General features: G+C 32.5%; 2 protein-coding genes across 2 annotated transcripts; both read left to right on the top strand.

Annotated features, from left to right (window-relative positions):
* The first annotated feature begins 4,146 nt into the window (after window positions 1-4,146).
* LOC127552516 (olfactory receptor 4K13-like) lies at window positions 4,147-5,082 on the top strand. The gene has a single exon (XM_051983025.1). The coding sequence runs from the start codon at window positions 4,147-4,149 to the stop codon at window positions 5,080-5,082; it is 936 nt and encodes a 311-aa protein (XP_051838985.1).
* A 14,845-nt stretch (window positions 5,083-19,927) lies between these two features.
* Window positions 19,928-20,863, top strand: LOC127552515 (olfactory receptor 4K13-like). Its single transcript, XM_051983023.1, has one exon. The coding sequence runs from the start codon at window positions 19,928-19,930 to the stop codon at window positions 20,861-20,863; it is 936 nt and encodes a 311-aa protein (XP_051838983.1).
* The last annotated feature ends 1,276 nt before the right edge of the window (window positions 20,864-22,139 follow it).

The raw sequence follows: 22,139 nt of genomic DNA, 5'->3' as shown, positions 1-22,139 counted from the left end.
CTTCCTTTTTTCCTTCTTTCCTTTCTTCCTTCTTTCTTTCCTTTCTTCTTTGTTCTTTCTTTTTCAGGTAATTTTCCTCTTTTTCAGGTAATTTTCCTCTTTTTCTTCTCAGTTCTTCCCTTTCACTTTTTTTCCCCCTTTCACTTTTTAAAAAGAAAAAATGAGGCAGAGAAGAAGAAAATAACAAATAGGATCAACAGTAGTCATTGTAAATGGAAGTTGTCTGCCCTTCTCTCTAGCTTTTTCTTACTTCATCAAGTAAAAATTTAAATTCCTGGTTCTTTTTGATGATGTCTAGATTTAGGATGGTCAGGGAACCAAATGATGAGATCTATATTTTGGGATTCCCTTTGGTCAGGGAACCAAATGATGAGATTAGATTCAGGGAACCAAAATGAGAGTTAAATGATGAGGTCTAGTGACAGGATTGGGGTTCAGGGAACCAAATGGAATCCCCTTGGGATTTGGCACATGGGTAGGGAGTTTGGGAACCCCACTTCTGGTGGAACAGAGATCCTTTGTAAGGAAATTTATGAACCCAAAAACCTAAATTGGTAAAAGAGGCTATTTATAGGCATTGGGAAGTCAGCTTTTGCTGTGCATGAATAGGAAAGGCTGGATTCCTCAGTGGCAAAGTCCCAAAAGGGAAATAAAGTAGTGAAGGAGTCCTGGCAGAAAAGTAAACTTTCTAGTAGAAAATTCCTGACAGAGAGATATAAAGTCTTATTAGGGAAATAGGTGAGAATAAAGAGAGGGTAGTGCTAGAGAGAATATCATCTCAGCAGGCAGAGGCTTTCTAAGCCAAGGATGGCATGTTAGCTCCTCTGCAAGGAGTTGTTCCAAGTTGACTCTTTTTAATCTATAAATTGGGTTTCAGCTTGAGTTGGAATTTGAATAGAATTGAATAAGTCTCTTTAATTCAATAGGAAGCTTAATCAATAGTGAGTGCTATCAATGGGGGTGGTGCCCGTCTCTCAGGATCTTTTACAGAGGCTAGAATTCAAGGAGAATCTGTCCTCCAAGAAGTCTTAGAGAGCTTTGGGGCTCCTCTTGTCATTTTTATATCTTTCCTTTTCATCTTCCCTTTATGAACTGCTTTCCATTATTGAAGTTTTCTCTGCTTGACTCTTCCTTCCTCAAGTCTATCTTCTATCTTAAACCCCATTTATTCTTTTTCATTTCTCCTTGTGTCTCCTATCTTTATTGAGCTTACTACATTTATATAACAAATTTCTTGTATATTTGTGACTGTGTGTGTGTGTGTGTGTGTGTATGCGTGAATGTGACTCCTTTGCCTGGGTCAATTAAAAGATTTCAGAGATAACCATTTCCCCCAACCTTCATCTCTATTTTAGCATACTTTTCTTTTACCCACTCTAATTTGAACAATTCTTGTTCCTCTATTTCTATTTTTCCCTTGGTATTCTTCCCCTTCTCCCTCTCCCCCATCCCCCCAGCCACAGCTGTTTTCCTTTTCTTCACTTAATAGAAACAAAACATAAAACAATCAACTTTGCTTGTCTTTCTTCACTTCCTCATTGACCATTTAAGACAGCAGGATTCTATAGAGACTTTTATCTCTTCTCATGCATTAAATAATAAGCACATGATCATGATTCACACTTTTAAAATTTCTTAATACATCACACTGTATAGGTTACATATGTGATTCTAGAGACAGGAAAAGAGGGATTCAGTCCTACTTTGAATGTATATGAACTGTGTAACTTTGTCCAAATTGCATTCTCTCAATGGTCCAGGTGCTTCTCTTATACTTTACATTTGAAAGAGGATTTTTGTTTGCCTTGATAGAAGAATTTGGTCATCAAAAGCTAATTAAAGCCAAGCCTAGGAACAAAGTTTCTATATCTATATCTTTATATATGTGAGATTTCACTATATATTTAGCATATATCTCTATATAACTCATTTCTTTCTTTATCTCTATTTATCCAACCATCATCTCTCTGTCTCTGCTGTATCTGTTATCTTTATTAAAAGCCTATTTTTGTCTTGTAGGATTATGCTATTTTGCAGGATGTTACCCTTTTGTAGAAAACTTTTTTGTTCACTTTTTGGTATACTTTATTTCAATATTTACCTTCTTTCACCAAAATTATGGCATAATATAGTGTGACTTTGGCTGTGTATGTAGTTTATTTTGATATTTGAATCTTTTTGTATTTTTTAAAAATTCTGCAGTATGTTTATTCTTCTGGATTTTGACCATAGAACAATTTTGGACATTTTCATTTTTGGGTTTATTTTGAATGTTAACTGATAGATTCTTCCTATTTTCATTTTTCCTCTGGTACTAAAAATTCTGGTATAGTTTTATTATTTCCTCAGCTATGACTAGGTATTTTGTCTGTACAGGTTATTTCAGGGAATCTGACAATTGCTAAATGACTTCCCTTTGATTTATTCTCTGTGTTGAGCCTTTTTATAATAGATATATAATTTTTCCATTTCCTGATTTTTCCTAATATTTCTTTTTTTACATGGAATATTGAATTGTTTGCTTCATTCTATGAGGTATTAATTATTTGGGTCATATTTTTGACTTTCTGTTCTAAGCAATGCATTTTTCTTATGATGTTTTCCTCAATATTTATAATTTCATTTTATCTCTTGATTAATTTTTTCTATTCACTTTTGGAGTCCTTGTGGAAAAGTCAATTTCCTCCCATGGTCCAATTGTACTTAATTTTGAATTATTTTCTTTTATTTGTATTTACTTATTAAACTTCTAACTCATAGTATTTGTTCATTGTTTTAGAAATTTTTTTCTGTTTGATCCTATTTCCATACTCAGTCCTTAGATAGAAATTTTTATCCTGGTTCAATTTTCTCCTAGTCCCTAAAGGAAGGGATGGTTACTCTCTGGTATTACCATACATAACATGCATAAATAATTTTGTTACTTTCAATATCCCCTATGTCTTAACTATTCTTCATATAGCAGACAAAATAATCTTCCTAATAAATATGACTGATGAAGTCATTACCCAAAGGAATGACACATATTTATAATATGCCTTGTGCCAATAATCTTACTAGTTTCTGTGAATACAAGACAAAAAACAACAGGTATTAATCGTAAGCATGTATATAATGTATACAGGGTAAATGCAAAGTAATAAATACTAACAGTTATTTAATTTTTTGGAATGATTAAATGAACAATAATAATGATGATGATGATAGATGATAACTAAGAGCTTGTATCTTAAATATTGTGTTGTAGAAAAGTGATGCCTAAATTGTTAAAAATATGAGTATCTTTTCTTAATATGCAAAAATTATTCAAAATCCACTTGTTGGAGCTAAAGATAAGTCTGATAATCCTTAGTGTCCAACTAAAATTTATTTAAAAATGCTGATTTGAAAATGTCAAACAGATCTGTGGCCCACACAGGGAGTCATTGGTCAAGAAGTGTGTTTATCTAGGTGGACTAATTTGAGCATTTTTATAGATTGTTGTTCTGTTCCACATTTGTAACTGAAAATAAAACCCAATTAATACCTTATAAATAACGATATGGAAGGTGTATTATAGGTTTATAAATGAAAGCAAAATTAAAATATGTGGTACTACCTTTTCAGGACAAATGGCAAGAAGACTGAGGCCCGGTTGGTAAATTACTTGTTATTGTTTCGTTCTACCAAAATGGTCAGAGTTGTAAGGACACAGTCTGTCCTTTTTCCCAAATTTAAATTATTCTGATTGTCATATGATATTTATGCCTAATTTTCTTTTACTCAATATACCATCTTAAATATTTCTGGCATTAATGAAGGTCCTGACATATATTCCAAACAATTTTTTTCTTTTTTTAAAATGGGTTTTTATTTTTTCAAATACATGCAAAGATAATTGTCAACATTTACTTTTCCAAAACTTTGTATTGCAAATTTTTCCCTCTTACCCACTCTGGTCCTCCATCCCCATTAATCTAATATAGATTAAAGATGCACAATTGAAATTGTTTTTAATATTCAGTATTTTCTGTATTAAGCCAAAAGGCACTTTCCCTATTTAATATAAAATATGGAATAGTCAATCTCACTCACCTAAAACTTTCTTTTTCATATTCTTCCCTTCAGAGAACTTTTGGATGCTTGAAATACATAAAATAGGTGAAGATGAAGAACAATTCTATGCTAAATGAATTTATTTTATTGGGACTCACCAATTCTTGGGAGCTTGAAATTTTCTTTTTTGTGATCTTCTTCCTGGCGTATACATCAATCATGGTTGGAAACAGTCTTATTATAATTATGGTGATTTTTGACTCTCATCTGCACTCTACTCCCATGTATTTCCTTCTGGCTAATCTCTCTTTTCTTGACATGACTCTTTCTACTGTTACTGTTCCTAAGATGATCACAGACTTCTTCAGGGAGAAGAAAATCATTTCCTTATGGGGCTGCATGGCCCAAATGTTTTTCCTCCATTTCTTGGGGGGTAGCGAGATGACTCTCCTTATATTCATGGCAGTTGATCGTTATGTTGCAATATGTAAACCCCTCCATTACACAACTATCATGAGCCATCGAACACTGATTGGCTTTGTGTTGCTTTCCTGGGCTGTGGGTTTTGTACACACCATGAGCCAAATGGCCTTTACCATAAACCTGCCCTTTTGTGGCCCCAATGTGGTTGACAATGTTTTTTGTGATCTCCCTTTGGTGATCAAGCTTGCCTGCACCGACACCTATGTCCTGGACTTGCTTGTTATTGCTGACAGTGGCCTGCTCTCACTCATTTGTTTCATCCTCTTGTTTGTCTCCTACACTGTCATCTTGATCACTGTCCACCACCGCTCTTCTGGTGGGCTCTCCAAGGCTATGTCAACTTTGTCTGCTCACATCACAGTAGTAACTCTATTCTTTGGGCCATGCATTTTTATATATGCCTCACCATTTAGTAGTTTTTCTGTGGACAAATTCCTCTCAGTGTTTTACTCAGTCATCACTCCTCTCCTGAACCCAATCATCTACACTTTGAGAAATCAGGAGATGAAGGCAGCTATGATAAGACTGCGGAACCGACATGTTGGCTCCAGACAGATTTTGTAGGTGAAGTTCGTGATAACAATCATGTTAAATACAACCAAGATAAATCCTATTTCAGAAGGACCTATTGCTCTTCACAAACATATTAACTTTTTCACAAATATATAAACTTTTACTAATAAAGATAATGTATATTTATAATGTGGTCCATCTATCCTATGCCTGTATTTTAGGAGTATCGATGTTTTTGTGTTTCTTTAAATCAAAGGACCAAATGATTGAGCATTAATTTACCTTTTCAATGACAAAATATACTGAAACTCAAGAAATATTTAGATAGAAAAAATATGTGAACTTGATGATTCCTAAAGTTTTTTTTTTCTTATCCAGGAACTCCTTTGCTAGAACTCTTTCTTAAGTTCTTTGATCCCCTGAATTTTTGTGATATCATGAAATATTGATGGATTATAATCTGATCAATTCTCCCTTACTATGTGACTAGATAAACAGTTCAATTGCTGTGAGCATGTCTCCTTACCTATAAAATGGGTATAATAAAAACTAATAATGCCTTTTTTCTATCATAGAGTTGTTGTGAGGATAAAATGAAATAACATATATAAAGCACATTGACAACACTAAAGAAACACTACATAAATGCCACCCACCATCATTAGGAGTGGAATTACAGAGCCATTTAGAGAATCCAAGTCCAAGTTTGGAATCACTCCACTAAATAGTACAAGTATATAAATGGAGATATGGAAAGGTATAAAAGTACTTCCAGACAGAGTAAGAGTTCTTTAACTCCGTATACTGCATGGAATAGAAAATTGCCTTTTATGTAGTTCTTTAGGTGTGAAAAGTGTCATATATATACATATATATAAATGTGTATACACACACACACACACACACACACATACACACATATATAAAAATCTTGCTTGACCTTCATAGCCTTCCTGAGAGGTTGGTACTATTATTATTTCCATTTTAAGAATGAAAAAATTGAAATAGATAGAGGTTTAGTATTTGCCTATGGTCACAGAGCTAGTAAGTATCTTGAGTTTTGAGCTAAACTCAGGCATTCATTCCTGCTAGTACAGCACTCTATTTACTGCACCATTTAGCTACAAAGGAGAAAGTGAAAACATACTTTATCATGAAACACATACACAGAATACACACACACCTTTATCCCATCCTTCTGAACGAAACAGAAACCCCTAAAATCAGCATTGTCCCATAAGAGTAGAGGTATTTTTTGTAATACTAGTGATAAAAAAGAAAGTTCAGCCAACCAAACTTTTGCTTAACATACACAAATCCTAAAGGATATTAAAGTTATGGTCATAAATAATGCTCTTGTATATCAAACTCATGCTCCATTGTTAATGGTCATATGGAACATTGTATGGCAGAGCAAAGTTCTTTTCTGTGATGTGAAGCTTAAAGCCTAGGATGTATCCAAGTGATAAGTATTTTCTTTATTCATATCTTTTTTGCTGAGGCAACTGGGGTTAAGTGACTTGCCCAAGGTCACACAGTTAGGAAGTGTTAAAGTGTTGTATCTGAGATCACATTTGAACTCAGGTCCTCCTGACTTCAGGGCTGGTGCTGTATCCATTGCACCACCTAGCTTCCCCAAGTATTAGGATATTGTTGTTTTGTTTTTCAGTCATGGTCAACTCTTTGTGCCCTATGGACTACATCATGTTACTAAGTTTTTTTTTGGCAAAAGTAGTGTAGTGCTTTGCCACTTCCTTCTCTAGTGGATCAAGTCAAACATAGGTTAAGTCCATTGTCCAGGGTCACATAGTAAGTGTCTGAGGTTGGTCTTCCTGACACCAGATCCAGTACCTATCCATTGAATTTCTTACCAGCTACCCATATTGGGAAAGCAATTGAAAAATATCATTTCAAGAGCAATTTTTGAAAAGACAAATTTAAATGTGATATAGATAGGAAAGCAAGAATAAAATGTGAACTGAGGGAAAATTAATGAGAGAAGCAATAAGAGGCAGATATTCTGATACTCAGGTAACTGAACATTAAAAAAAAAAAACTCTTCTAGGCTAAGAGGTAAAAAAGCACATTAAAAAAAAAGTTGAATAACCAAGTGTCCTCCCCCCAATTCTCCACATACATGACAGTTGCCTGATCACACATATTTCCCAGGAGAAATGTTGCAGAAGAATCCAAGAAAGGAGTGAACATTTGTATCCTGTAAGGATGATGATCAGAGATCAGTAAATATACATTAAGCACCTACCATGTGTCAGGTCTGATGATTCTATATATGGTCTGATGATTCTAACACAGTCCATGTTTTCCAGGAACTCACATTCTATTGGAAAAACTCAATCTAATAGGGAAAGCTCAGGTGTAACAGACAATAAGAAAGAAGTGATACTCAGAATCCCAGAATTAAAATGAGATCAACAAATCATAAAAAGTGAGACTTTGCTCAGTTTTTATAGAAAAAAATGCTATAATATCAGAGAAGTATTTCAGGAAGGCTGATATTCAATCCTTTCATATTTTTAACATTCCTCTAAATAAGTTTGTAATACTAAATATTGGCAAGATGGGTGAAAACAATATTTGACACTACCTCTAGATTTTTTATTTACTTTAGCACCTTTTAAAATATATGTTGATAGCAATTAAACTTCCAAAAATTATTTTTATATAGTTAGAAAAAATAATAACAAAATTCATCTAGAAAAAAAGGATAATAATATCAAGGGAATTCATGGGGAAAAAAACACAAAGGATTATAGCCTAGAAGTAACTTACCTAAAACTATTATAAATCAGCTGTCATCAAAAACATATGACATTGGCTAACAAATAGAATAGTAGATCACTGGAATAGATTAAATACTCATGACACAATAATCACAGCTTAAAGTAATATAGTATTTGATAAACACAAAGACTCCAGCTTCTGGGATAAGAATGCCATATTTTACAAAAATTGCTAGAAACAGAATGTCACATACTTAACATAAACCTATGTCTCACATCCCATACCAAAATAAGGTAAAACTGGGTGCATGATTTTTATCTAAAGGGTAATACTATAAGTAAATGAAGAGAGAAGGCATAGTTTAATTGTCAGCTCTTTGGAGAAGGGAGAAATTTATGGCCAAAGAATTAGAGAACATTATAAAATGCAAAATGGATAATTTTGATTATGTTAAATAAAAAAAAGTTTTTGCACAAACAAAACCAAAGCACCAAAGTTTAGAAGGGACACAGAAAGTTAGGAAAAAATATTTACAGCCACAGTTTCTGATAAAGGTCTCATTTCTAAAATATATAGATAATTGGTAGAAATTTATAAGAACACAAGTCATTCCCCAACTGATAAGTAATCAAAGGATATATGAACAGACAGTTTTCAGTTGAAAAAAATTAAAGCCAAAGTAATATGAAAAAAATGCTTTAAATCACTATTGATTTAAGAAATACAAATTACAAGAATTCTGTGGTACAACCTCACTCCTCTCAGATTGGCTAAGGTGACAGAAAAAAGATAATGATAAATATTGGAGAATCTATGTATGAAAACTGGGACAATAATGCATTTATAGTGGAGTTGTGAACTGATCTGATTTCCATTCTAGAGAACAATTAGGAGCTAAGCACAAAGGGATATAAAATCATGCATATGCTATACTACTGAACACAAAAGGATTATTTTGCTGAATAATAATAGCTGAATGAGTTATGGTATATGAAAGTGATGTAATATTGCAACTCTATAAAAATGAACAGGCTGATTTTAGAAAAGCTTGGAAAAATATATATGAACTGATACTGAGTGAAGCATACAGAGCCAGGAAATCATTGTCCTGGTTCTGCTCATTTTAATTTGCATAAGTTTATTAAAGACTTCTCAAGTTCCTTTGAATTTTTCATATTTATCATTTCCTATAATGCAATCATAATCCATCATATTTTTGTCAAGTTTTGTTCAATCCTTTTCCAGTTGAAGAGCATTAATGTTGTTTCTAGTTCTTTATAATAAAAAAGTTTGGCTTTACATATTAGTAAGTATTTTTTCTGTGTTTTTAGCTCTTGGGAGTACATGATGGTAATTGAAATGGAGGGCCAAAGGGCTTATATATATTTTATAGCTTTTTATTTACAAGTTATATGCATGGGTAATTTTACAGTATTACAATTGCCAAACCTTTTGTTCCACTTTTTCTCCTCCTTTCCCCATTCTTTCCCCCTGATGACAGGTTGACCAATACATGTTAAACATATTAAAGTATAAATTAAATACAATATAAGTATACATGTCTTAACAGTTATTTTTCTGTACAGAAAGAATCAGACTTTGAAATAGTGTGAAGTGAAATATTAGCCTGTGAAGGAAATCAAAAATGAAGGTGGACAAAAATAGAGGGATTGGGAATTCTATTTAATGGCTCATAGTCATCTCCCAGAGCTCTTTCCCTGGGTGTAGCTGATTCAATTCATTATTGCTCTATTGGAACTGACTTGGTTCATCTCATTGCTGGAGATGGCCACATCCATCAGAATTGATCATCCTTTGACCATTTATCAATTAGAGAATGACTTGATTTCTTATAAATTAGAGTCAATTCTCTATTTATTTTGGAAATGAGGCCTTTATCAGAACCTTTGAATGTAAAAATGTTTTCCTAGAGTATGGCTTCCCTTCTAATCTTGTCTGTTTTAGTTTTGTTTGTACAAAAACTTTTCAATTTGATATAATCAAAATTTTCTATTTTGTGATCAATAATGATCTCTAGTTCTTCTTTGGTCATAAATTCCTTCCTCTTCCACAGGTCTGAGAGGTAAACTATCTTAAGCTTTTCAAATTTATTTATAATCTCATTCTTTATGCCTAGGTCATGAACCTATTTTGACCTTATCTTGGTGTACGGTGTTAAGTGTGGGCCAATGCCTAGTTTCTGCCATACTAATTTCCAATTTTCCCAGCAATTTTTGTCAAATAGTGAGTTCTTATCCCCAAAACTGGGGCCTTTGGGTTTGTCAAATATTAGATTATTGAAGTTATTGGCTGTTTTGTCCTTTGAACCTAACCTATTCCATTGATCAACTAGTCTATTTCTTAGTCAATATCAAATGGTTTTGGTAACCGCTGCTTTATAATATAATTTTAGATCAAGTACAGGTAGGTCACCTTCATTTGTTTTTTTTCCCATTAATTCCCTTGAAATTCTTGACCTTTTATTTTTCGATATGAACTTTGTTGTTATTTTGTCTAGGTCATTAAAATATTTTTGGGGGAGTTTGATTGGTATAGAGCTAAATAAATAGATCAGTTTGGTAGTATTGTCATCTTTATTGTATTTGCTTGCCTGATCCAAGAGCATTTAATATTTTTCCAGTTGGTTAGATCAGACTTAATTTGTGTGGAAAGTGTTTTGTAGTTTTGCTCATAAAGTTTCTGATTTTCCCTTGGCAGATAGATTCCTAAATATTTTATACTATCATTAGTTGCTTTAAATGGAATTTCTCTTTGTAACTCTAACTGTTGGATTTTGTTAGTGATATATAAGAATGCTGATGACTTATGTGGGTTTATTTTGTATCCTGAAACTTTGCTAAAGGTGTGAATTGTTTCTAATAACTTTTTAGTAGAGTCTCTGGAGTTCTCTAAGTATACCATCATATCTTCAGCAAACAGTGATAATGTGGTTTCCTCATTACCTACTCTAATTCCTTTAATCTCTTTCTCAACTCTTATTGCCAAAGTTAGCATTTCTAATACAATATTGAATAGTAACAGTGATAGTGGACAACTTTGTTTCACTCCTGATCTTACTGGGAAAGGTTCCCAGTTTTTTCCCATTGCATATGATGCTTACTGACAGTTTTAAATATATGATCCTGACTATTTTAAGGAAAAGTCCATTTATTCCTATCCTTTCAAGTGTTTTTATTAATAATGGATGTTGGATTTTATCAAATGCTTTTTCTGCATCTATTGAGATGATCATATGGTTTTTGTTAATTGGGTTATTGATATGGCCAATTATACTGATAGTTTTCCTATTGAACCAGCCCTGCATTCCTGGTATAAATCCTATTTGATCATGGTGTATGATCCTGGGGATGATTTTCTGTAGTCTTTTTGCTAATATTTAAGATTTTAGCATCAATATTCATTAGGGAGATTGGTCTATAATTTTCTTTCTCTGTTTTCAACTACCTGGTTTAGGTATCAGTACCATGTCTGTGTCATAAAAGGAATTTGGTAGGGCTCCTTCATTCCCTATTTTACCAAATAGTTTATATAGCATTGGGGCTAATTGTTCTTTAAATGTTTGGTAGAATTCACATGTAAATCCATCTGGTCCTGGGGATTTTTTTTTAGGGAGTTGATTAATAGCTTGTTCTATTTTTTTTTCTGAAATGGGACTATTTAAGCAATTTACTTCTTCCTCTCTTAATCTGGGAAGCCTACATTTTTGGAGGTAGTCATCCATTTCACTTAGATTATCAAATTTATTGGCATAAAGTTGGGCAAAGTAATACCTTATTATTTCTTTAATTTTCTCTTCATTGGTGGAAAGTTCTCTTTTTTCATTTTTAAGACTGCTAATTTGATTTTCCTCTCTCCTTTTTCTAATCAGATTTACCAAAGTTTTATCAATTTTATAAATTTTTTCATAAAACCAACTCTTAGTTTCATTTATTAGTTCAATAACTTTTTTACTTTCAATATTATTAATTTCTCCTTTTAATTTTAGAATTTCAAGTTTAGTAATTGATGGAGGGTTTTTAATTTGGTCTTTTTCTAGCTTTTTAAGTTGCAAGCCTAATTCATTGATCTTCCCTTTCTCTATTTTATTCAAGTAACCTTCTAAGGATATGAAATTTCTCTTTCTTAACTCTTTGGCAGCATCCCACAGATTTTGGTATGATGTCTCATCATTGTCATTATCTTGAGTGAAATTGTTAATTGTGTCTATAATTTGCTGTTTCACCCAATCATTCTTTAAGATGAGATAATTTAGTTTCTAATTACTTTTTGGTCTATTTATCCCTAACTTTTTGTTGAATATAGTTTTTATTGCATCATGATCTGAAAAGAAAGCATTTACTATTTCTGCCTTCCTGCATTTAATTTTGAGGTCTTTATGTCCTAATATATGATCAATTTTTGTGTAGGTTTTTTGAACTGCTGAGATGAAAGTATACTCTTTTCTGTCACCATTCAGTTTTCTCCAAAGATCTATCATACCTAATTTTTCTAATATTCTTTTTACCTCTTTAATTTCTTTCTTGTTTGTTTTGTGGTTTGATTTATCTAATTCTGAGAGTGCAAGATTGAGATCTCCCACTATTATAGTTTTCCTGTCTATTTCTTCTTGCAACTCTCTTAACTTCTCCTTTAGGAAAGTTAGATGCTATACCACTTGGTATATGTTTAATATTGATATTGCTTCATTGTCTATAGTACCCTTTAGCAAGATATAGTTTCCTTCCTTATCTCTTTTAATTAGATCAATTTTTGCTTTTGCTTAATCTGAGATAAGAATGTCTACCCCTGCTTTTTTGACTTCACCTAAAGCATAATAGATTCTGCTCCAGCCTTTTACCTTTACTCTGCATGTATCTTCCTGCTTTAAATGTGTTTTCTGTAAATAACATATTGTAAGGTTCTGACTTTTGATCCAATCTGCAATCCGCCTCCTCTTTATGGAAGAGTTCATCCCATTCACATTTACGGTTAAAATAGCCAATTCTGTATTTCCTGCCATCCTAATATCCCCAGATTATACTTTTCTTTTTCTTGCCCTCCTTCCCTTCTTCCCTAGTATTGAACTTATCGGTCCCACTAACGTCATGCAACTCTCCCTCTTTAGTATCCCTCCCTCCTCCCTTTGAATCCCTTCCCCTTTCTTGTACTCTTCCCTTATTACTCTTTCCCTTTTCCCTTTTTCTCTCCCACTTTTTAATGAGGTGAGAGAAGATTCTCTGTAAAATAAATGTCAATTATTTTCTCTTTGAGCCAACTCTGATGAGAATAAGATTCACACAATGTTCCTCCCCCTTTCTTAGTTCCCTCAGATATGATAGGTTTCCTTTGCCTCATCGTGGGATGCAGTTTCATTCTTTTTATCTCCCATTTTCCCTTTTTCTGACACTGTCCCCTTTCCATTTCTACTTCCCTTTTTATGTTATATCCATAAAATCGAATTATACATATGGTTTTATGTATATCCACAACAGAAACACAGTTCTTAAGAGTTCTTTTTACCTTTTTCTGCTTCTCTTGAGTCTTATGGTTGGAAATCAAATTTTTTGTTTAAATCTCTTTTTTTCCTTAGAAACAAATTGAATTCCTCTGTTTCATTAAATGTCCATCTTCTTCCATGGGAAAAAAATGTTCAGCTTAGCTGGGTAGTTGGGTAATTTATTCTTGGAGGGCTTATATTTTTTAATGACATTTAAGATAAAGTTCTAAAATGTTTTTCAGAATGATCTTAGAAATTGACATTTTTGCCAATTAAGGATTAGTGTACCTGCTCTTCCAGACTTTCTTCAAAAATGTCCATTTTCAAGTTTTATTATTTTTGCCAATTTTTCAGCCTAAATTTCTAAGCTGATTATAATTTACTAACTCTGAATTTTGTTCCTGAGATATTACATAAGAAATTGTTTTGGTATCAGTATAGAGGATGGCCCAGGAAGGGAAGAGAATTGAAGGAAGCAGGGAAATCAAGAGATTATTAAAATAGTTTTGTGGAATTAAGGTCATGATATTATTAATGTAATAGTAAGGGAAAATTGGAGGAAGCAGATTTTGAAATGGAATGATCTTGGAGGGTAAGAGAGAGGTAGTAATCAAAGATAACCACAAAATTTGGACTTTTGGATGACCAGAAATATGGCAAAATTTGCCTTCATTCTAACTTCTTTTCTATAAATATTTCTTTTTGTCCTTGAATGTGTTACATAGATGAACACTTTTCTGGAGCAACTTCAGACAAATTAGATCCCTTTGGTGAAATTCCATATACTTTAATGACCAAAGAACAAATCTCTCCATTAAAGCCGAGGGAAAACTTTCATGGCTCTCTAATAATTCCCGTGAGAATTTGCTCTTCAGCTGTCTATGCTCATTATTATCTAAAAATGTTTCTATTTTTTTCTGCTGCCTGCTTGGCAAGACATATATGTTTGTCTTCTTGGAGCCTCAGGAAACCCATCATCTTCATTGTATCTCTGTCTCATTGAAGAGCTTGTTCCTTGATGTCTTCATCTAGGGGTGGTAGGTCTAATGGCCAATATTAGGGTATACAGGGTTTTTTGTATCACAGTCAAATAACATTTCTATATAGACTTGATAACTGAATAGCAAAGATGGATTTTTCTAATGAAGGATAGTGAAGACACATTCATCTTCAAGTATCATCTGGATAATAATTTCTAGATTTTATTGAATTAAAAGAATCAAAAATTTGTCATTCTTCTGAATCAAAGTTTCACTTAAATTCAATTCTATAAAAATTTATTCACCAACTACCAGGTTATATTCAATTTCTTAGTTACTCTTTCACTTCTAACTCTGTGTCACATTGGGTATTGTTTAAGCAATAATTGTGGCAATAATTGGTGACACATATGCTAATGGGTGTTTTATGTTTGTTTAGAACTTTATATGCACTATTTTAAATGAAATAAATGATTTAAAGAAACTAATATATGAAAACCTTTCAAATCTTAAAAGTATTATATATCTGCAAATAAGTATTCTATTATTATTATTATTAATTATTGATAATATTCTAATAAATTATTCTAATAATGCCTTCTATTTGATTGCAAAGAATCTATTTTGTTGTTGAATATAACAATACTGTGAAGGAGGTCATGCATCTTTCATTCTAATTGTACAGCGGAGGAAATACACTGTGGGAAGTTAAGTAATTTGCTTATGGTCAAACATAATTGGAACCCATTTCCTTCTGCCTCTAAATCTACCATTATTTAGCACTATTCCATTCTGCTTCTCATGCTCACATAAATATGAAACCAGTATAGAAGACAAAATGTAATAGAAAAGTAGATAACATGAAAAATCAAACAGAATGTGGCCATTTTTATTGGAGTGCATTAGAAGGTTTAATAGAATAAGGGGCACTAGAGCTGATGAGTGGAAATGATGAATAAGAATTTTCTATTCATGGCAGAAACCTGTGCCATTGTGCAAATGCAGAAAAGAACAAAATGAGATGAGGAAATATGCAGTTATTCTGTTCTGTAACACTGGGACCATTAATCACCCCAAAACAAGATTAAAGGGACTATATTTTATTCTATTGTCTGTAAGAAACCACTGATGGGTTTTGAGATGACTACTAAGCTATTACTTAAGAATATATTTTTCCAGCTATGTAAAGAATAAATTAGAACATGGGACTTTAACTTGGAGCATGTAAACTTGTTTTTCTAAAAAATGAATTTTGATAATTTTCTTGTAATATAATTAATTTCTTTTATCAATCTCTTAATTTTATTTAATGCATTTACAAACATTCTGAGTTCATAGATTTCACTATATTGACAAAAGAATCCATTATACACAGCAAATAAAAAGATGAAAAATTTCTGAATAAGAAATGAGAGAGAACAGAAGCAAGAAAAAGTTATTAAAACAGTTTAATTCACCTTTTCAAATTCATACAATAAATTTCTAAGGGAAAATCAGTGAAAACCTGAACTAAGTTATTATCTCTATGAATGGAGACTAAGGGAAAGATTTGAGTCATATTAGAGTAGTAGACCTGGAAGGACTTATAATTATCTGTTTTGGTAAGGAAGAGAGAAGGAAGAGTTCAAAATAACTCTACTTTTCCAGGTTGGATAATTGAAATAAGCTTGAGATTGAGTGGGTTTAGGAAGAAAAATGAGAATAAAAAAAATTCCATGTTTTCCAGTCTTATCACTTATTTTCTGGAATTTATTCTTTTCCATGAGTTACCTTTAATGTTTGACTTGTCCTTACTTGCAACTCCTTGTATTGATTACTGGTATCATTTTCTCAGTCACACAGTAACTAAAACTAGAAAAATGAATTGTTTTAAAAAAATTATATTTCTCCCCTTCTCCCACTCATATCTAATTAGTAGCCAAATGATTTTCATGTTATCTCTAAAATATCCCTTGAGTCTATTTCCAACCATAGTTCACACAACTTCTAAAGAGACTTTCCTAAAGTTCTCATCCAAAACTTTCCTTCCCTCTTCCCTTCCCTTCCCTCTTCCCTTCCCTTCCTTCTTCCCTTCCCTTCCTTCTTCCCTTCCCTTCCCTCTTCCCTTTCCTTCCCTTCCCTTCCCTTTCCTTCCCTTCTCTTCCCTTCCCTTCCCTTTCCTTCCCTTCTCTTCCCTTCCCTTCCCTTCCCTTCCCTTCCCTTCCCTTCCCTTCCCTTCCCTTCCCTTCCCTTCCCTTCCCTTCCCTTCCCTTCTCTTTCTTTTCCTTTTCTCACTTTCCCTTCTTTCTTTGTTTCTCTTCTTCCCTTCTTCCTTCCTTCCTTCCCTCCTTCCTTCCTTCCCTCCCTCCCTCCTTCCTTCCTTCCTTCCTTCTTTACTTTTTCTTCCTTTTTTTTCTTTCTTTGTTTCTTTCTCAGCTAAGGGCATCCTACTCACACTCAGAGTTATGATTATAATTGTGTTTCCCCTTAGACATTGCTCTTATAAATTTTCTGTTCTTCATTCCCAGTCCTATACCTTTTTTCTCTTCAAAAAAGTGAAGTAGAGGAAAAAATAGTATCAACATTAGTTATTTTAAAATGGAATTTCTCAGATCTTCTCCCTAGTCTTTCTTCCTTCATCAAATTTACATTTAGATCCCTGCTTCCTTTTATATCTTTTTGCTCCATCTTCCATTTCTGAACTGCTCTCTGTAATCAGTTTGCTTTGCTTGATTATTCCCTTCTTAACTCTACCCTTGTTTTAAATCTCAGTCTATTCTATTTTCTGTCTCCTTGTGCCTCCAATCTTTGTTTAATTTAATGAATTTATGTTTCAAATTCCAGGTGTGTCTGTCACTCTGTGTGTATGTGTATGTGTGCGCACGTGCGTATTTGCCTCCCTTGCCTAATTTCAGAGATGTTCATCTCCCTTAACATTCATCTATATGTTCATATATTTTTCTTCTACCTCACTCTGATTTTGAAAAATTCTTAAGTTCCTCTATTTTCTATTTTCCTTTTATGTATTCTTCCTCCCTTTTTCTTTTCTTCACTTTAAAACAAACAAAACATAAAATAATCAATTTTGCTTGTCTTTCTTCACTTTTTCATTGACAAGACTGTAGGATTTTATAGAGACCTTTATCTCTTCTCCTGTATTAAATAATAAGCACTTGGTCATGATTCAGACTTTTAAAAAATTTCAATACATTATGCTGTACAGACTATACAGCTGATTCTAGACACAGGAAAAGTGGGATTCAGTCCTATTTTAAATGGATATGAACTTTGTGACTTTGTCCAAATTGCAACCACTCAATGGTCCAGGTACTTCTCTAATACTTTGCATTTGAAAGAGGATTTTGATTTCCTTTGGTAGAGGATTTTGATTTCCTTTGGTAGAGGAATTTGGTCATCAAAAGCTAATAAAAGCCAAATCCAGGAGTAAAGTTTCTATATCTACAGCTGTCTTTATATATTTGAGGTTATATATATATATTAGATATAGATACAGGTATATAGATAGATATCTATATTTTTAGCACCTATCTCTATATAACTTTTTTTTTCTTTAGCTCTAACTATCCAACCATCATCTTTCTCTGCCTCTCTGTTTTTGCTATCTGTATCAAAGAACTATTTTTGCCTTGTAGGATTATGCTATTTTGCAGGATGTTACACTTGTGTAGAAAAATTTTTGTTTGCTTTTTGGTATGCCTTATTTCAATATTTATTTTCTTTTATAATAATTATGGCATAATATTGTGTGACCTTGGCTGTGGTTTCTTAGTATTTGAATCCATTTTGTATTTTTTAAATTCTACAATATGTTTTTTTCTTCTGGATTTCAATTATGCAGCATCAATTTAATTTCTTTTGAGAGTTAATTGACAGATTTTTCCCAATTTAATTTTTCCTCTGGTTTTAATAATTCTAGTGTATTTCATTATTTCTTGAACTTTTGTGACTTGTTTATTCAGTTTTTGCAAGGGAACCTAATGATTCTTAAATGACTTCTCTTTGTTTTCTCCATGTCCCACATTTTTCTAATAGATATATCACATAATTTTTCCATCTTTTTAATTTGTCCTAATATTTCTATTTTTCTTTACTTTGAATGTTCATTTTTTTTTCAGGGCATCTCTTACTTGAGTCATATTTTTGATTTTCTGTTCTAAGCTATGCATTTTTCTTAAGATATTTTCCTCAATATTTCTAATTTCATTTTAACTTTTGAGTAACTTCTATGCACTCTGGGAATCCTTGAGGAAAAGTTATTTTTTCTTAGGGTTCAATAATTAATTTTAGGTTATTTGTTTCTTTTCTATTTACTTTTTAAACTTATAACTCATGGTATTTCTTCCTTGTGTTAGATTATTTTTTCTGTTTGCTCATATTTCCAAGCTCAATTCCTGTATAGAAGATTTCATGCCAGGTTCTATTCTTTCCTATTCTTTCTGAGAGAAAGGGATGACTAGACTCTGATATTAACATACAAAAGATATATATATGATCTTGTTACTTTCAATACCTCTCATATCTTAACTACTCCATACACAGTAGAAAATTAGTCTTTGTAATGAGTAGAACTAATAAAGTCTCTCTCTCTCTCTCTCTCTCTCTCTCTCTCTCTCTCTATATATATATATATATATATATAGACACACACACATATATATATGTGTGTGTGTGTGTGTGTCTGTGTGTTTATATATATATAGTATATGCAGTAAATCCAAAGTAATAAATACTTGGTTATTTAATCATATATAACAATTAAATTATTAATAATGGTAATAATAATAATAGATGATGACTAAGCATTTGCATCTTAAATATTGGATTATGGAAAAGTGATTTTTAAACTTTTCAAAATATGAATACCTTTTCATAATATACAGCAATTATTCAAAATCCACTTATTAGAACTAAAATTCATTCTGATGTCCAATCCAAATTTATTTGAAAATGTTGAGTAATAATTCCAAAAAAACAACATAATCTACATGGGGGAGTCATTGGTCAGGAAATCTATCTAAGTGTACTAATTTGAACAGCTTATGGGTAATCATTTGGGAAGATAGAATTATAGCTCTACCAATGAAAGCAAACTTTAAAGCCATCTGATATAACTCCTTATGTCTAATGGCAAGAAAACTGAGGCCCAATTAGTAAATTACTTGTTATTGATTCATTCTACCAAAACAGTTAGCATTGTAAGATAGTCTGTCTTTTCAACCAAGTTTAAGTTACTCTGATTGTCATTGATTTTTATGCCTATTTTTTTTATTATACAATATACCATCTTGAATATTTTTTGGTATTAATGAAGGTGTTGACATATATTCCAAATGTTTTTTTCTTTTTTCAATTTTAAATAGCTTCTTATTTTTCCAAATCCATTCAAAGATAGTTTTCAACATTCATCTTTGCAAGTTGTTCCATATTTTCTTGTGTTTCAAATTTTTCTCCCTTTGTCCCCTTTTGTCCTCTAACCCCTAGACAACAAACAATCCAATATAGGTTAAATATGTGCAATGCAAATTGTTTTTAATATTCAGTATTTTCTGTCTTAAATCAAAATATACTTTCTATAATTCTCAATAAAATTCAATAATACTCACCTAAAAATGTTTCTTTTTCAGATTCTTCCCTTTAGAGAACATCTGAATATTTGAAATATATCAAATAGGTGAAGATGAAGAATAGCTCTATTCTAAATGAGTTTATTTTATTGGGACTCACCAATTCTTGGGAGCTTGAACTTTTCTTTTTTGTGATCTTTTTCCTGGCCTATACCTCAATTATGGTTGGAAACAGTCTAATTATACTGATGGTGACCTTTGACTCTCACTTGCACTCTACTCCCATGTATTTCCTCCTAGCCAACCTCTCCTTTCTTGACATGACCCTTTCCACTGTTACTGTTCCCAAGATGATCACAGACTTCTTCAGGGAGAAGAAAACCATCTCATTATGGGGTTGTATGGCACAGATGTTTTTAGTTCACCTCTTAGGAGGCAGTGAGATGAGTCTACTTGTTGTGATGGCTATTGATCGATATGTTGCAATATGTAAACCCCTCCATTACACCACAATTATGAACCGACGAATTCTGTTAGGAAGTGTGTTTCTCTCTTGGGTTGTTGGCTTTGTGCACACCATGAGCCAAATGGCTTTTGTGGTGAGTCTGCCTTTCTGTGGTCCCAATGTGATTGATGATGTTTTTTGTGACCTTCCCCTGGTGATGAGTCTTGCTTGTACGGACACCTATATCCTGGACCTCCTTGTAATTGCTGATAGTGGACTTCTCTCATTGATCTGTTTTATTCTCTTGCTTGTCTCCTATTCTATCATCTTGCTCACTGTCCACCGCCGCTCTTCTGGAGGGCTGTCTAAAGCTCTGTCTACACTGTCTGCTCATATCACAGTTGTTACTCTCTTCTTTGGACCCATTATCTTAATCTATGCCTGGCCAGTTAGTAGTTATGCATTGGACAAATTCCTCTCAGTGTTTTTCTCTGTTATTACTCCTCTCCTGAACCCAATTATTTATAGTTTAAGGAACCAGGAGATGAAGGCAGCCATGATTAGACTGAGAAATCAGCATATCAGTTCCAGGCCAATTTTCTAGGTAAGGCTTGTAATGATGAAAATTTTTACTATACAACCAGGATAAATTCCTCCTCTGAACGACTATTTGTTATTTGAATTCATTTTAAAATATATTTACTTTCACAAAGAAAATTAAATTGTATTTACAAAACTGTCAATAAGTAATATGTTGGGAATGAGTTTTGGTAGTATGATTGATTGCATATGTGTATGTGTTTGTGCTTTTCAAAATTAAATGATCTATTAATTATAATTAAATTCAATTTTATAATTTTAAAATTTAGCAAAATTATTTGCATGTAAGAAATTCTCCATGACTATCTTGAACTATAATCTCTCTTCCTAGATTAACCTCTGCTTTTATTTTCTTTAGCTATAATTATAAACACAACTTGCTTAAAATCTGACCACCATCAGAAAAAGCAATTAATTTGAAAACTTGCAGAAGCCATTAGTCTGGAAATGGAGTCTCTTTACCAAATTCTCCCATAATATCAAAGAATTAGTGAGAGATGATGAAATATGCTCATTAAATGTCAGTCAGAATGATTGCTTAATACTAAAGGCCTCTGACTCATATTACATATTACAGAGCTGGGAAGCACAGGGGCTAAAATTCCCACAAATACAAGCATCCACTGACATGAAGCCTATACATACCATTCAATAAGTAGATTCAGAAACTATTTTAAGTAGCTCTCTTCTCAGGTATCTCTATTATTTGGGAGGTCAAGAGACATCTGGAGGGTAAACTCATAAAGTTATAAATAGAAGTCTGGAAGGGGCTTTTGAAATTATTTATTACAATCTTTCATTTTAAAAATGAGATGCATATAAAAATTATATGTGAATTTATTCAAGGTCATAAAACTTGTGGAATTACAATTTAAATTCAAGCCTTCTAACTAAATGTGTATGTTGCAAATTATGTCTACAGTGAAGAAAGAAACAGAAGCGAGATTGTCATGGGAATATGATACCTTCTCAAAGACTCAGATAATATTCACTTTCCTACCAAAGTCCTTATCATTTTTACTTCAAAAACTAGTAATTACTTGTTGGGTGAAACCAGTGTCCAAATACCAATCCTCTGGTTCTTCTTTTCTTTTTTGAGGCGAGCCACTATTATTTTATTTTATTTTATTTTTGGTTATACATGTAAATTTGTTTCTTAAAAATATTTATTTAATATTTTCCCCAGTAATATTCTTTTTTCCCATTTATTTTCAATTTCATTTTTTGTTAAAGCTTTTCATTTTCAAACATATGCATGGATAATTTTTCAACACTGATGG

Source organism: Antechinus flavipes, chromosome 2, assembly GCF_016432865.1.
Source record: "Antechinus flavipes isolate AdamAnt ecotype Samford, QLD, Australia chromosome 2, AdamAnt_v2, whole genome shotgun sequence".
Taxonomy (NCBI): Eukaryota; Metazoa; Chordata; class Mammalia; order Dasyuromorphia; family Dasyuridae; genus Antechinus; species Antechinus flavipes.
The sequence above is the reverse complement of the archived record's forward strand: the minus strand, read 5'-3'. Positions and strand labels throughout refer to the sequence as shown.